Consider the following 15,672-nt stretch of genomic DNA (forward strand, 5'->3'; position numbering starts at 1 on the left):
ACCTCTGCCGTTAGTGAGACGTGGCTGCCTGGTGGTGCCGTCCGCAGCCAGCTGCCCTGGGGTGTGAGACCCAGGCACCCCGGTGCGGTTAATGAGAGTGCACACACGGCCCAGCTGGAGGGCAGCCACGCACCCTCATCCCAGCAGCGGGGTAAGCAGGCACACGTGTGCCAGCGCCATGCCATCGTCAGCGCTGAGTCACCTGCAGGAGACCCGCAGCAGGCCCCGCGTCACAGCGCGAGCGACGTGGCTTAGCTCAGACTCAGCACCCGGCGCCCCGAACCCAGACACCGACCTTCCAAGTCCGAGATCATCACTTCCTGCTTGTTCCGGATCTTGGCCAGGTTCTTTGCCTTCTCCTCCTCCTCAGCCAGCTGAGAGGAGCACTCGGCGATGCGGTCTTCCATGAGCTTCTTTTCCTGAACAGGAAAAAAACACCCGACTGCTCACAGAAGTGTGACACTTGAAAGGATGGCGTGGGTCTGCGATGACTCACAGGAGCCCCGTCTCTCTGACTACGGAGTCGGTGAGCGCCGCTGGTGCTGCCTCCCTGCGAGCGCACGCGCCTGCGATGCAGGGCTGCTCGCGCAGGTGCCCCCGCCAGGGCCGGCTGCGTGGTCGGAGGACAAACCGCACGCGAGGCGTTGTCACATACCCAATGCACAGGTTAAAAATCCAAAAGATCTATGGCTACTTGGAGGGCTTAGGAAAAACCAATGGCGTCCACGTCTTCAGGAATGCGCACAGTGAGAGCCTGGAGTGGCCAGGTCTCTGTGACAGCCACCCGCGGTGAGGGGCCCTCCGGGGACACCCGTGCCCGGGGCTCTTACTTTGAGAAACTTGGAATTCTGGTCCTCCAGCAGCAGGATCTCCTCCTCCATCTTCTTGATTTTGGCCTCCGCCGTCACCTTCTCCAGCTGCAGCTTCTGCCGGGCCCCCTCCTCCTCGTCCAGTTGCTCCTCCAGGTCCTGGGGAGGAGCAACACCCGGTCAGTGTCCGCACAGGGCCCGGTCAGCGTCCCCCCAGCCTCCAGGGGATCCTCCGTACACCAGTAGTCACAGGAACGCAAGGAGATGAGATATACTAAGGGTTGGTTTTCAAACTGGCTAGGACACCTTAAAAATAGGAATGCAGTTCTGAAAGACAGGGCTGCGTATCCAGTCCAGGGAGAGCACAAACGGCCCACCCTGGCTTCGAGGGACGCCACTGCGGCGAAGCGTGGCAAGCTCTGAAAATGGGCATTTCTTTTAAACCAGCGATTCCAGGAGGCCGGCGCCGATGTGACTCGTGGAAAACGTGCATGGCGCAGGGTTATTCACAGCACTGAAGGGCCATCACCGAAACGGTGACACTTTTTAAAGTAACGACAATTCACATTTTTGAGTGCTAGTTAGTAAGATGGGGAGATACGACTATCGAGGAGCACTGTGCGCTAACTCTGGAATTCAGCCATGTTTGGCCACAGAGGGGAGAAGGCGACAGCAACGACAGAAAGAGCTGCGCTGGGGCAGGGTGCGGAGCCTGCGCTGGTGTTTGGGGTGACACGCCAGCCTTCCCCCACACTCAGGAACATGAGCTGGTGGGCAAGGCCGTGCACACACAGCGGTGCGTGGCCAGCATGGGAAACTTGCAAGAGAAACCGCGGCTACGTGAGTGGCTCCTGGTCAACTTAGACGCAGCGCTCGCAGCAGGCGCAGGTTTCACGGGGAGACGCTCCGAGCACAGACAGGAGGCCCCACGTGGGCGTCTCCCCACCCCACAGGTGCCAGCTCACGGCCCACGGCATCTATACCGCCCTCCCCGCAACCTGTCACTCTGCAGCGAACCCCAGAGAGCGAATTTCATCTGGAAGCCTCGCAAACTTCGTCTCTGACAGCGAGACCATCCCAGGAATGTGTGTTTCAGTGGGAATCCAGGGAGTCTCCCACGCTGTGACTATGGGCTGTGCTTCTTCAGACTTTCGACTCTGGGTTCTGCTCTACTTCCCCTTCCTCTCCACCTCCATTCATCTCTATTGGTTTAACTAGGTCATCTGCCCTCCAGTGCCCACAGAGTTGCTAAATGCCTCCCTCCACTGCAGACTTGTAAGGGACAAGAGGCAACACAACAGTACGTTCAGTGCAGCCTCAGTGACCCCAGGCACCCATGCGTCTGTGCAGGATGATGCGGAGGGAGTGACGGGGTGAGGGGGGTGCAAGGAGGGGACCGTGAGTGCCTGCATTCTCCAGGATTCCTACAACAATCACCTACTGATACTCAAATCCAGAAATCAACTTCGGGACAAAACCAACCACCCCCAAAACACTCCGGTAGTTCTGGTTGCAAAGGGGACAGATCAGAAATCTAAACCCACGAGCCTCTCCCCCAGTACACAAAGTCAAGGGGCTGAGAAGGCTGGGACTTCCTAAAGGCCATACGGTGAAGGAGTGCAGAACCTCTGACATCCCACAGCGAAAACAAACCAACACCTAATATCATAAATAGTGTATTTGGGGCCAGTGCTGTGGCGTAGCGGGTAAAACCGCTGCCTGCAGTGCTTGCCAGTTGAAGTCCCAGCTGCTCCACTTCCAGTCCAGCTCTCTGCTACGGCCTGGGAAAGCACTAGAAGATGGCCCAGGTCTTTGGGCCCCTGCACACACATGGGAGACCCGGAAAAAGCTCCTGGCTCCGGATCGATGCAGCTCCGGCTGTTGTGGCCAAATGGGGAGTGCACCAGTGGATGGAAGACCTCTCTCTTTCTGCCTGTCTCTCTGTAACTCTGCCTTCAAATAAATAAATACATTAAAAAAAAAAAAGATTTTGAACAATATATATAGTCATTAAAATAGATAAAATAAACATTATCTTTATAATGTGCCTGGATGAATTTCTGTATCACAGAAAGAGATATTACTTAAGATATCAGAGCAAAAACCTAAAAGTTTACAAGAGTGTGAAGATAAAGGTCTTAAAAGGAACGAAAAACCCTGTTTCCACCAGGACCTGCTGCCTCCTGAGCAGAGTAGAGCAATGCAAGCATTTCAGGTGAGGCTGCTGGAACCTGCAGTTACATTCGTCTTCTTATAGGGTCCCAGAGCCGGAGATGCTGGATTCAAGAGTGTGTGGCTCTTGCAGCCCTTGTGTCACTCTGTCGCCTGCTATGGGCTCCCTGAGACCCGCGTGTGCTGCGGAGGGGAGGGGGGACACCTGTGTGGAGGATTTATCACACGGCTGCGTGCTAAGGAGACCATGTACCTTGCGTGGTCTGCTCTAGAAAGAACCACAGTGGGGTAAGGAGACACTAAGGAGCGTCCGAGAGGAGGCAGGTTTGCTACCAGAGCCTTGGGGGCGTGAGCTGACCCCCTACACCATGCCATCCCAGGGCCCCGGGTGGGGCGGGAAGGGAGAAAAGGAGGGGGAGTGTGTGCGTGCTAGGCTATGGACACACTGACCCCAGTCTGTACCGCTGGTCTGAGCAGTCCACCGTGGATATAGGGGGCTTCAAAAGTTTTTGGAAATGCAATTAAAAGGTAATTTTATTTTGGTGCAAGGGTATTTGGAATCCATGCATAGCTTTTCCATAATATGCATTGTCCACGAACTTTTGGAAGACCCCCTCACAGAGCTGTGCTGTACGGCCTATGTTCCAAACAGGAAGTAAATACCAGGGACAGGCTAATGAGCCAAAGCACTTCCTGCTGACAATACACAGCGCAAGTCAGGCTGCCCTCAGGTGCCACAGCAGAACGGAGGGCTCCCATCCAACAAAGCCCACCTGTGCTCCACGACTCGAGTGCTGCAGGTGAGGGTCTCCCTGCCGGGGCCGGGCCCTCGGCCTGAACACCGCTCGCGTCTCAGCGAGCCCCAGAATCCAGCGCGCAGGGCGTCTACGCATCCAGCAGATCCCCTGGAGAATCCCAGGGGAGTTCCACGTAGACGTGGGTTTGCATACCTGGATGTGCGCTTGCATTTTCTTCTTTTCGTTCTGGAGGATCTGGTTTCTCTCCTCCTCCTCCTCCACCCTGGACTCCAGGTCGTGCAGAATCTCCTCCAGCTCCTGCTTCTTGGCCGCCAGCCTCGCTCTCATCTCCTCTGCCTCCGCGAAGAGCTCGGTCTCGGCCTGCAGCTGCTCGGCAAGGATGTTCTTCTCCTCCAGCAGCTGCAACCAGGGCACAGTGATGGCGCCGGCCCCGCGCGCATCCGAGACGCACTCGCCGGCGTGTCAGCGCTCGCAGGGGCCGGGCACGCCACCCAAAGAGCGGGGGTTAGGTCAACTTCCGAGGGTGTCTGTAGCTACAGCAAAATAAGCTACAGGAAAACAGTTCTGGTTGTTTCTCTTATCTCAAGGCATCCTGCATACTACGTGTTAAATTCATGCTCTTTTAAGAATTACCGTTCCTCAGTGAAGTTACAGAGGGACACAGAAGTAGAAGAGGAAGAATACTCAAACGTTACGGAGTTTGCAGTGACCACTGGAGCTTGTCTGGTACCCAGCGGTATTCCTGGCCTTTATCCTTGACAATGCTGGCCTTGAGGGCTCCGATTCTATTAACTGACAAATCCACAGACATCTGTCCGGGATGAGTAACTACGGGGACACTGGCTCAAGACCACTGTCACCAGCGAAGAGGCCCTGTCCCCAGCTGTGGTGTCCTTTGACCTTCTGTCCCCTGCAGAGGCGGACACGAGAAGGTGACGGAATGGGAGCCTCAGCAGCAGCAGGTGCCCCACGGCTGCTCGAGGGAAGCCCCGCGCCCCCCGGCCTCACCTGCTGGTGCTTGCGCCCCATCTCCTCCAGCTCGCCTTCCACCTTCGTCTGCTTCTCCTTCACCTTCAGCAGCTCCTCGTCTTTGGCCTGAAGCTCCTCCTCCTGGCGCGTGACCTGCAGCAGAGGCTTCACCTGCGACCAGACGAGAGCGCCTTGCTCAGGGGGCGTGGCGCAGGAAGGCGCGCGTGGGGGGTGGGGGGGCACAGGGCGGGGGGGGGGGCCCACCTTGGTGAAGACGCGCCACCACTGCCAGTGCCGCAGCTTCAGGTAGGCCGCGCAGTTCCGCTGCAGCACCTTCAGGGCGCTGAGCTGCTGCTGCTTCTTGGCGAAGGCCCTGTGGGACGGGCAGAGACCTTGTGTGACAGCCGCCGGCTGGGACGCCCCTTCTCACGGCGGACACCCTCGCGGGCTAGCAAGGGGCCCTAGGGTGCAGGTGAGGAAACGCGACGGTCCACTCAAACACACCCACCCCCTGGCCTGCCCCGCCCACGCCCAGCCCTGCTGCCTGATCCCTGAGCCTCCATCCTACACGTGGCCGGGCAGGCGCACAGGCCCTCTCCCTCCACTGCTGCATTGCAGAAGGGACGTCCCTGCCCATTGCAAGCTGCCTTCCCCTTCTCGCCACGTTGCTACCACACGCATGGCGCTCGAGCAGGGACACACTCGGAGGGTGGCAGTCGTGTGGCCCACGGACAGACGCACACACAGAGAGCTCGAGACCTGTTCCAGGCCGCGGAGCCCATCCTTGCCGTGCCAGGCCTTCTCCCCGACGCCACACTGCCCTCTGCAGCCCGAGGCACCTCCTACAGGAACCCAGTGCCCACCCTCCTGCCACCAGCAGCCCCATCCCAGGTTCACTGCCCAGGCACTCCTGATGGACACCCCACCCCTCTCCTGCGGGACTGGGTGCTGGGGAGCCGCAGGCCAGCCTTCCGGTCACCTCACGGGCTGGCTCCCCGCAGTGTGGCGTGTGCCCCATCACGCTACCGACGCTGCGTTTCAGACACTGGCACAGCCTCTTCCAGATGGAGAACCTGCTGGCCTCTCCCCGGCAAACCTCCCTGCCTCTGTCGTCCACCTCTGCAGACCAGCGGCTGCTCACGCACTCCTGTCCCCTGGATTTCAGGGACCAGAGGACGGCAGTGTCCACCCTGGCCCTCCCGATCGTCTGGGTAAATGGCATCTTCCCACCAGACCCGGAGATCGGGGGAGGCAGCTGTTCTATGAGCAAAGCCGCAATCCAGTGGCCGAAACACCCAGCACCTCCTCCAAACAGGCTCGCTGAGCGAATCCAAGATCAGTCGGCACGTCTGAGAACAACGTCATCGTTCCCCGTGGAGTCCTCTTGCAACGCTCTGCGAGAGTAGCCTCCTGACAGAGCAGCAGTGGGGAGAGACAAACTCAGGGCGATCCGTTCACACCCGGCACACGGCTGCAGACTGTACCGCACAGGCTGCGTGTGGGTGGGCTCTCTAAGACAAGACCCGGCGGTGACTGTCCGCACAGACGACCCATGTCCAGCCTTCTGCTGCTCTGCCGGCACGGTTCCCCTCAGGAGCCCAGAACCGCCACGAGGGCCAGCTCAGGCCTCCTGGCTGGTGCGGGTGTGCTCTGTGCCCACTGTGCCGCTCCTGCCTCCACCCTCACTCCGCACAGTGGCTTCCTCTGCCTTCTCGATCCTGCCGGCCAAGGAGGTTTGGCCCAGGCTTAATTCCCAGTTTCTCCTACAAAGACGGTTCCAAAAGTACCTTTTGAAACCATAAAGCACCCATTTTTCCCCATTCCTGCGATCACTTTCAGGAATGCAGTAAAAACTCAATCCAACCCTTTTACTACAAACCACTGCCCTGGTCGCTTCCTTGGCCCTCTGGGAAGCGAGACGGTCAGAACGGTGAGTCAGACGCACATCACACACTCGGTTCAGCCGAACACGGCAGAGGGCCTCCCCTCCCCCTAACAGTCAGCTGCCATCCGCTGAGCACCTGCCGCGTGCCAGGCCTGGCCTCTGTCTTCCCAGCATCTAGGAAATAAACTTCAAGTCTTGACAAATCACTTCCGGTCCTTCCCTCTGTTTCAGCCCATCCCAGGGTCCTCTGAAGTTCACGGATTCCCCCTCAGACACCCGCCTTCCCGACTCTTCTAGGCACGGCGCTGCCTCTTCCACACCACAGCCTTGGGATCCTCCCTTGCTGGAGTAGCTTAGTTTTAGATCCTGTGTCACCACATACACGGCGGGATGTGAAGAGGCACGTGAGGCAGGTGTGCTGCCTTACACCCAAGATGACACGGGGTTGTTAGCTCTCAGTCCTAGGTGAGGCAGCGCAAGTGTACCATTGCCTGACGCCCTACGAGGTGAAGATCTGGCACCAAGTTCGGGCTTCCGTGAAACTGTACAAGGTGCGTCAAGGTGTGTTTGTGCCCTTCACCTGCATGTCCACAGCGGTCGCACGTTTCTGGTGGCTGCACAGACTTTCCAGAACCCTGGGAGGGCTGAAGGCACCCGCCATCCCACACACAGTGGCACGTGCTTTGCTGCCAGCAGGCTGGCTTTATCATTCACACAAGCTGCAGCATCAATAAACACAAACCCAAGTCTCACGCTCCTTCTGTCAAAGCTCTCTGCATTGGTCACGGGGGATATCTACCTCTTGTCTCCAACTTCCCAAGCCACGCTTTCCACTCAGCATCCTCTGTAAGGACTAGGAAGCACAGCGTTGCCGCCACCTTCACCAGGTTACAAAGCCCTCTGGATCAGAGTCTGGGCGTGCAGAGAGCTGCTCCCCTGCCCCCGGCCTGGGACATCACTGCAGAGGCTAACCTCCAGGGAGGGGTTCCTGTCACTCGTCAAGAAGGGCTGTGTGGCCAACTGCTCAAGTTCTCCCACCCCCAATGCCTCAATCTCAGTAGGAAGAAATCGGGAAAATGCCAGAAATTACTCTAGAAATGCAATCCAGCCCTGCCCCAGCTCAGCAAGCTTACTCTGCGTCCACCCGCTCTGCCCAGGCCCAGGCCCCCATGTGATCCTTGCATCCCTTCCTGCTGGCCCGCCCGATTCTACTCCACCCATCTACTCCACTCTGCACGTGGCAGCCTGAAATGTCCTGATGACCGGCGTGGCTGCTCCAATGCCCCTCTCACGGCTGCCATAGGCTCGCACACTGCTCAGCCGCCTCTGCCCCTCCCTCACTTTGCCTGCTGCGGCAGCCCCACTACCTGCGAGGCGCCCACCGTCAGCCTTCCTCTCCCTGGCCGAGCCTGAGAAAAGCCCTCCCCAAGGACTCCAAACCCCTGTGCTGGGGTGTTTCCTTGTTACAACTCGTCACACTTGGGAATGCTTTCCTGTTTTCTTGCTGTCACTCCCACTCGGATGCCACTTCTGTAGGAAGGGGGCTTTGGGCGCCGTGTACTCCTGCACCCCTGGCGTGGCGCGTGCGCAGCAGCCCCTGATCCCCACTTACTTTCTGGCGAGGTAACCTCTGCAGACGGCCTGGAAGAAGATGATGATGTCAGTGATTTTTAAATCCCGTTCTTCCTCTAAGTGTGCCAGAACTCCAGCTCTGAAAAATATCTTGCTCTGTCCAATTCGATATAAGTTTGGGTCCAGTTCTAAAGCTCGGATCTGAGAGAGAAAAGAACTCATTTCATTTTTTTTTTTTTTGCTACAGGAAAAGATTCTGTTGCTATTCTAGAAGCCAGAAGAAACCAAGAATAGCTTACCATTCGCTCACAGGCCTGTTTGCCGTCCATAAAACCCTTAGGAATAGCGTTTGGAGTGAGGATCTCATATCTGTAAGAGAAGTGTAGAAATCTGTGACCTGCCTATCTACTAACTGTGGGTTTTGTCCCAAGACAATAAAATGATGGGCACTACGTGTTAAATTCACTCAGGAAGAGGGCAGGTGCCGAACTGAGGCTTTTCTGCAGACTCGTTTCTATTCCTTATAAGAAGCGGGGCAAGGGCTGGTGCTGTGGCACAGCGGATTAAAGCCCCAGCCTGCAGCGCCGGCATCGCATGTGGGCACCAGTTTGAGTCCCGGATGCTCCACTTCCAATCCAGCTCCTTGCTAATGCAACCTGGGAAAGCAGTGGAAGCTGGCCCAAGTCCTTGAGCTCTGGACCCATGTGGGAGACCTGGAAGAAGCTCCTAGCTCCTGGCCCAGCCCTGGCCATAGGGAACGGAAATATTTAGATTAGAAAAAGCAGGGTGACATTTGAAGTGGCACTGGTCTGGGTGTATACATGCTCACTGAACTGTAATCTCCAAGTATGTGTGCCTCACTGGATCTCGGTCACACCTTGGTCAGGCTTATTACTATTATTATCATAATATTACTTGGCATAAAGACAGTGGCTGTCCTACAGGATGGTGCTGGCCACGTGATCAACTCCGTTCTGCAGACCAGTCTGTCCCCTTCTCTTCTTCCGACAAGAGGCAGAAATCTACCAGCCGGGTGGCACACAGTGGGGCCACACTGAGGGGCTCTCCTGGAGACCCGGAAGGGCAGAGGCTCTTGGGCTGACCCCATGCACACAGGCAGGGCCATTCTTAGGCCCGGCAGCTCTGAGTGCTTCTTAGAACAGCATGTGCCGCCAGACTTCAAAATCTGACTCCCAAAAGCACGGAACAGAAAAAGTCAACTCAGTTACCTATTAGCGAAAATTTCAGAATTAATTGTAAAAGAGCGACGCCTCAGATTCCTGCTGTGTACTCATGGAACTCCCCTGCCCTGCCATTTTTTAAAAAGATTTATTGATTTTACTTGAAAGTCAGAGTTACAGAAAGGCAGAGAGAGAGGTCTTCCATCCGCTGGTTCACTCCCCAATTGGCTGCAGTGGCCAGAGCTACATCGATCCAAAGCCAGGAGCTTCTTCCAGGTCTCCCATGCAGGTGCATGGACCCAAGCACTTGGGCCATCTTCTACTCTTTCCCAGGCCATAGCAGAGAGCTGGATCGGAAGTGGAGCAGCTGGGACTTGAACCAGTGCCCATATGGGATGCCAGCACTGCAGGCAGCGGCCTTAACTGCCAAGCTATCCTTGTCCCTTCTCTGTTTTAGTCAAAGGGCCAATTACACATGTGTGCACAAACACTGGAAGAATACAGACGTGTATGCTGACACACGGAGGATGAAGAGAAATATCCCCAAATGTTTTCAGAATCACTCCCAGAGGACTTTACCTACTTCTTACTTCTCTTACGTGTTTGATTTTTTTTTATGAGTATTGCTCATCTATTTAAAAAAAATCAGTTTTAAAAAAAATAATTCTTGTATCCCAGGTGGAGCTGTCTGAAGGGGTGCACTGGAAGCGGTGCTGCGTTGTCTCCACTGATCTCATCACTGGCGTCAGGGTCCTTACCACAGGGAACGCGTCTTTCCCACACCTGCCTCGGCTCCCAGCACTCTGCCCCTTCATACTAGCGGTCAAGGTAGCGAGGAGGAGTTTCCTCATCAAGCCCTGGTCTGCATTCATGCTGAGCTAAGCTGTGATATGGGGGGGGGGGGGGGGGCAGGGGAACAGGTGGATCAAGTGCCCCTGTCTACCTAAGCTTTGATACGTGTGTGAAGGGGGGGGGGGGGGGCAGACAGAGCAGGTACCTCTGACTAGCTATGCTGAGATACATGTGGGGGGGGGCAGGTGGAGCAGGTGCCCCTGTGTAGCTAAGCTGCGACACGTGTGTGGTAGACAGGCAGAGCAGGTGGCCCTGTGTAGCTAAGCTGCGACACGCATGTGCGTGTGGGGGGGAGGGGGCAGGTACCTCTGTCTGAACTCCTGGAAGACGATGCGGTTGGGGAAGCCCTGGCGGCAGATGCGGATGCCTTCCAGGACGCCGTTGCAGCGCAGCTGGTCTAGCACGAGGTGCGGGTCCAGTTTCCCAGCCTGCACAAGCACACAGCGGGTCTCTAGCTCAGATCTGTACAAGCAGCCCAGCAGTGCGACCGCCTCGCCCCGCACCTACCCGCTTCTCGTGGTTGGGAATGATGCAGCGGACGAAGTTGGGGTTGGTGTTGCGCAGGGTGGCCATGAGCTTGGTGAGGGACTCTTTGTACAGCTGCCCGACGGTGCGGAACATGCCCTTCTTGGTCTTGTACGCGGAGCCAAAGGCGGTCTCTGTCATGCCCGTGACTTGGTCCAGACCCACAATGCGGTCCACTGGTGGGGAGAGAACAGAGCACAGGGAGGTGAGCCGAGCCGGCAGCCCTGGCGGGCGAAGGAACGACACAGCGAGAGTGCAGCAGCACAAGCTTTGTGGGACGGATGAGAAGAGGTGCCGTATAGGTAAGGCAGTCAGCAGTTAGACACCGCGCAAGCCGTGGAGCCAACAGCCACACACTCAGACGGCAGTGCTCTGACAACTCCAGCCCCGCGCCCCCGCAGCGGCCTCCCACTGTGCTCGTGCCAGGGATTCGCTGTCTTTGACCACGTTCTGCCTGCTGCCTTGGCAGCTATCCGGGAAAACGGGAAGGCCATGGCTGGCATTATTGATACACATGCTGGCCCTGGGCAGGGTCTCGGGGGAAATGGCTCATCAAATACCCGTGGGAACATCTGATGGTAGAACGCACCTGGTGAGTATGCTCAGGGGACAGGGCCCGAGCCATCTCCCATTAGCCACGAGAGCTTGGGTACAAAGGCATTCCGGTTGCAGGAGCCAACGCAGGACTGCAGCACACCAGGATGGGATTTTCAACAACGTGTAACCTTCAGCTCTCTGCTCAAAGCGTGACAGACACTTCTGAAGGGCCAGAACACTAAACAGGAAGCCCCGCTCCGCACAGTGGGTGCCTGGGCCTCCATGAGTGTGGTGGCCACGCTCGTCAGATACTCCCCTTATTAAAGCGCCAACCGTCTGTAACCTCACCCTTGCAGACCTGATACCTCTGATGATGCGCTGATCAACAGCGCACCAGCCATCTGCAAAGCACTCGTTGCCACGTTCTCGTTGAAAAAAAAAAGCATGCAACGACTGAAACACTGTCCTGACGGTCGGAACATCAACAGGACTGCCCTGACCGGCACCCCGTAGTCACCTCGCCCCTTTGCTTGTTTCTCGTGACACACACACGGGGACCTAGCACTGTGACTCCACCTGCAAGGTCTCAGAGGAACAAACCGGGCCCAGGGAGGTGAAGCAGCTGCCCTAGCCCTGCAGGTCTTGAATGGGAGCTGGGAGAGGGTGGGTAAACTTGCAGGCCCACGTGCACGTACTGCACCGCTCCCAGTGAGGCCAAGGCTTGCTCAAGGATGCTCCCCAAGCTCCTGCCTCGCGCAGAGGCCCCCTCTTCACCTGCCAAACTCTACCTGTGGGTGCCCAGAGAACAATGACCTTGCCTTGCCCCTGCACGAGCCCAGGCTCCCTAGGGCCCAGCGTCTCTCCTGAGTGGGTCGCAGGCTCGCCTCTCCACGTCCCCTCCCACTAGTTTCCCTGTGCCCAGCCGGCTCAGGCAGCGACCAGGCCGGTGCTTGTGGTGCCCGAGCCCTGTCCATTCCCCAGCCTGGCAGCATTCTGAAGACTGCACTCCTGGCCCTCCACCTGCACTCCCTCCTCCTCTCGCTACTCCGGTCTCACGGTCGTTCCTCCCTTCTGTTTTCTTCTCTGGGAATCCAATCAGCTCATCTGCAGACCTTCTGGAATAAGGCAAGAAGCAAGTGCCAACACCGTCCTGCTGCCGTGTTTTTGTCAAATTCTCCTCTGGGTGAGCCAAGGAGATGCGTCTGACTACCCTGCCCCCGTCCAACACCCGCCTTCCGCAGATCCTCGGGCAGCGCTTGCCCTGTCCGCTTGTGCTCAGCCCTGCACCCCCTGCTCCTGGCACGGTGTCTAAGTACTCAGAGGAGAGACCAGCGATGTCTCTGGGGAAATGCCACCGACTAGCCGAGTCGGTGTGGGGAAGATGGCTCCAGTCGGTGGAAACAGCGTTGTGTCAGAGACTGGGGCAGGAAGACACGGAGCCCCGGCAGTGGTGAGACTGCCCCTGGATGCCCGGTGTGCAGTGGCTCAGGGGTGGGTGGGGACATCAGATGGGGCCACTGCGGCAGCCCAGGCAGGAAAGGGACACCTGCAGGATTCCTGGGGAGAGGGGCAGATATGGAAGGCTCAAGACAATGGTGGGAGAATGGACGTGCTCACTGCGAAAAGAAAGGCACAGGGGCGTTTGCAGAATGACTCTGGTTTGAGGGGATGGCGGGGAAGATCATGTATAAGACAGGCTGGAGGCAGCCGACCCGGGCTCTCTGCAAGTCTCGGCCCCGGTGGACATGCCACAGTGTCCAGTCTGCGGCTAACAGGAGAGGCTGGAACCGGGAAGGCCCATTTGGGTGCTGCCGTCCTAGAGGTGGTATTAAAGCAAGGGCTCTGCATGAGCTACCTGAAGGGAGAGCGCAGAGATGAGGGCCTGGGACCAAGCCCCACGGAGCTGAGCAGGCAAGGAGGAGGAGCCAGAGGGGCCAGGGAGCAGGCTCAGGAGGCCCAGATGGTTCCCAGCCCCTCGAGCCTGGGCCTCCTCCTGTGTTTCGTACTCTGCTGTGACCCCCGTGACTCCAGATGCTCACCCACAGGTCACACCAGACTCCCGGTGTCTCTGCTCCATCTGCCTGTCCACTGCAGCTCCCCCACTGCCTCCATCCTGTGCCAGTCTGACAATGAGCAGCCATTTACTAAGCATCAATGTTCTTGGACTTCCCGCATGGCCTGGCAGACAGGGTCAAACAACCGGGGCCATCACTGTGAGAACAGCTCAGCAATGGACGTGACTGGACGGTGAGCTGCACCTGCCACTCAGTAACCATGGGGCTTAGGGGCAAGTTGCTGGACTTTCCCAAGCCTCAGTTTTTCTCCTCCGTGAAATGGTGCTAAGGAGGCCCATGTGCCTCTAGAGCTGGGGGGGCGGGGGGGGGCGGGACTGGACAGGCCACTCCCTGGGCGAGCCCTCCCCCTGGTTCCGTGCACCTCTGCTGGCCTGGCCTTCCTTCCTCTAGAAGTTCACACTCTGGGCCCGGAGAGCTGCCACGCTGATACCAGCTGAGACAGTGCCTACTGCCTCTCCGCCTCCACCCCAGACGCTGGCCACAGCCTGGGGCCTGGCACACGGCAGCTGCTTAATAAGTGTCAGCTGAGTGAGCGCTAAGGTTACCAGAAGAGCCAATCCCTGCTGCCACACACGGGCAGGGCAGCGTTTGCTCAGTGGCCGGCACGGCAGTCCCCAGCTGCCTTAAACACAGCCACCAAAAACCAGACGCATAATGAGCTGGATTTTCAAAGGCAATTTCAATCAGGGTAATCCAAAGCAAGGTACTCAGGCTACTTAAAATGTAATGCTTTCAACTTTTGGTTCTTTTTTTTTTTTTAATTCAAAAACTTAACTTCAGGATTAGATTCTGCCAACATGCAACAGAAAAAGACTGGGAAATTCATTCAACGGTTTGGCCCACACACAGCACATATGATTTCACTTACAAATAAAGGCCTAGGACAGGGGCCAACACTGTGACGTAGCAGGTTAAGCTGCTGTCTACAGTGCCAGCATCCCAAATGGGCACTGGTTTGAGTCCCAGCTGCTCCATTTCTGACCCAACACCCTCCTAATGCACCTGGGAAAGCAGTGGAGGCAGTGGAGGATGGCCCAAGTCCTAAGGCCTAGAGTGATCTCTACTCACAAAGGGTGTGTGTAGAAATGGCCGTGGTGGGCAGCAGGGGGAGGGTCAGAAAGAGCAGGGGTGGGGCTCCAGCAGCCCGGGACAGGTGGCGCCGCCCACCATGGTTTCAGCACGAGGCCTCTGCCTGCATCGGGGAGCCCGGCCAGGGTGCTCACAGGCACTGACATTTATGATTTGGTTCCTCAGAAGCCTGCAAAGAATTAAAAGTATTTTACACTAACAATTTATTAACCTATAAAAATTAATTTAGATGAGCTCCAGATTGGCGATTTTAGAGCAAAAATGCAACATGTGTCTCGTCATCCAACTGCCACCAACAGTTTACATAAGGGATCGCGGTGCCTCGTGTCAGTTCTGTTTTGTAAATAATTTTTAAACTAACGCTAACAAAAAATTATATAGATTTGTGGGGCATGCAGTGATGTTTTGCTATACCCCTGATTCCTGTATATCTTTTTGAAAAGAAAAAGCCAGAATGCCTAACAGGCCTTCCTCTGGAACAACCTGGGAGACAGGAGGTCTATGAGATTTTTTTTTTTTTTTTTTGACAGGCAGAGTGGACAGTGAGAGAGAGAGACAGAGAGAGAAAGGTCTTCCTTTGCCGTTGGTTCACCCTCCAATGGCCGCCGCTGCAGCCGGCGCACCGCGCTGATCCTGGCAGGAGCCAGGAGCCAGGTGCTTTTCCTGGTCTCCCATGGGGTGCAGGGCCCAAGCACCTGGGCCATCCTCCACTGCACTCCCTGGCCATAGCAGAGAGCTGGCCTGGAAGAGGGGCAACCGGGACAGAATCCGGCGCCCCAACCGGGACTAGAACCCGGTGTGCCGGCGCCGCAAGGTGGAGGATTAGCCTATTGAGCCACGGCGCCGGCTCTTTTTTATTATTATTATTATTATTATTATTTTTTTTGTCTATGAGATTTTTGTTCCCCAGAACCAAGCAGAGGCCAGAAGACTAGTGCCACTAAACTTGTAGGACTGAAGGCAGATCATCAGAAAGTCACTCACGTTAGCGCCAGAAACCAAGAGAGGGGAAGAAACCTGACTGAGGATTCTAACAGCCAGCCCGGCTGGAAACTCCACCACACTCTCTACAAAAGGCTGCCAGGACCCAGCACTGTGTGAGGCACCCGACAGGGGAAACAAAGAGTTAACTGCTAAGCGGTCCAGAAAGGGTCATGGCATCAGGGCTGCTCTCCACAACATCCCTATTACATGGCAGTAACAATGTTACAGTGGTTGCATAACTCCTTGACCCAGCCAATCTGTTAC

The 15,672-nt window shown here is 56.8% G+C and overlaps 1 protein-coding gene across 22 annotated transcripts in view; it reads right to left on the reverse strand.

The window, feature by feature from the left end:
* MYH10 (myosin heavy chain 10) overlaps positions 1-15,672 on the reverse strand; it is a 139,899-nt gene that overhangs the window by 22,882 nt on the left and 101,345 nt on the right. For all 22 annotated transcript variants that reach the window (XM_089318338.1, XM_089318341.1, XM_089318339.1 and 19 more), the window contains 9 exons: positions 10,706-10,899; positions 10,505-10,626; positions 8,465-8,534; positions 8,206-8,366; positions 4,973-5,081; positions 4,748-4,879; positions 3,932-4,138; positions 831-968; positions 296-419 (listed from right to left, as the gene is read on the reverse strand). In XM_089318338.1, the coding sequence (XP_089174464.1) occupies positions 296-419; positions 831-968; positions 3,932-4,138; positions 4,748-4,879; positions 4,973-5,081; positions 8,206-8,366; positions 8,465-8,534; positions 10,505-10,626; positions 10,706-10,899 (1,257 nt within the window). The remainder of the gene's footprint in view (positions 1-295; positions 420-830; positions 969-3,931; positions 4,139-4,747; positions 4,880-4,972; positions 5,082-8,205; positions 8,367-8,464; positions 8,535-10,504; positions 10,627-10,705; positions 10,900-15,672) is intronic.

Source organism: Oryctolagus cuniculus, chromosome 17 (assembly GCF_051225735.1).
Source record: "Oryctolagus cuniculus isolate XC-2025 breed Fujian yellow rabbit chromosome 17, ASM5122573v1, whole genome shotgun sequence".
In the NCBI taxonomy this organism is placed as follows: Eukaryota; Metazoa; Chordata; class Mammalia; order Lagomorpha; family Leporidae; genus Oryctolagus; species Oryctolagus cuniculus.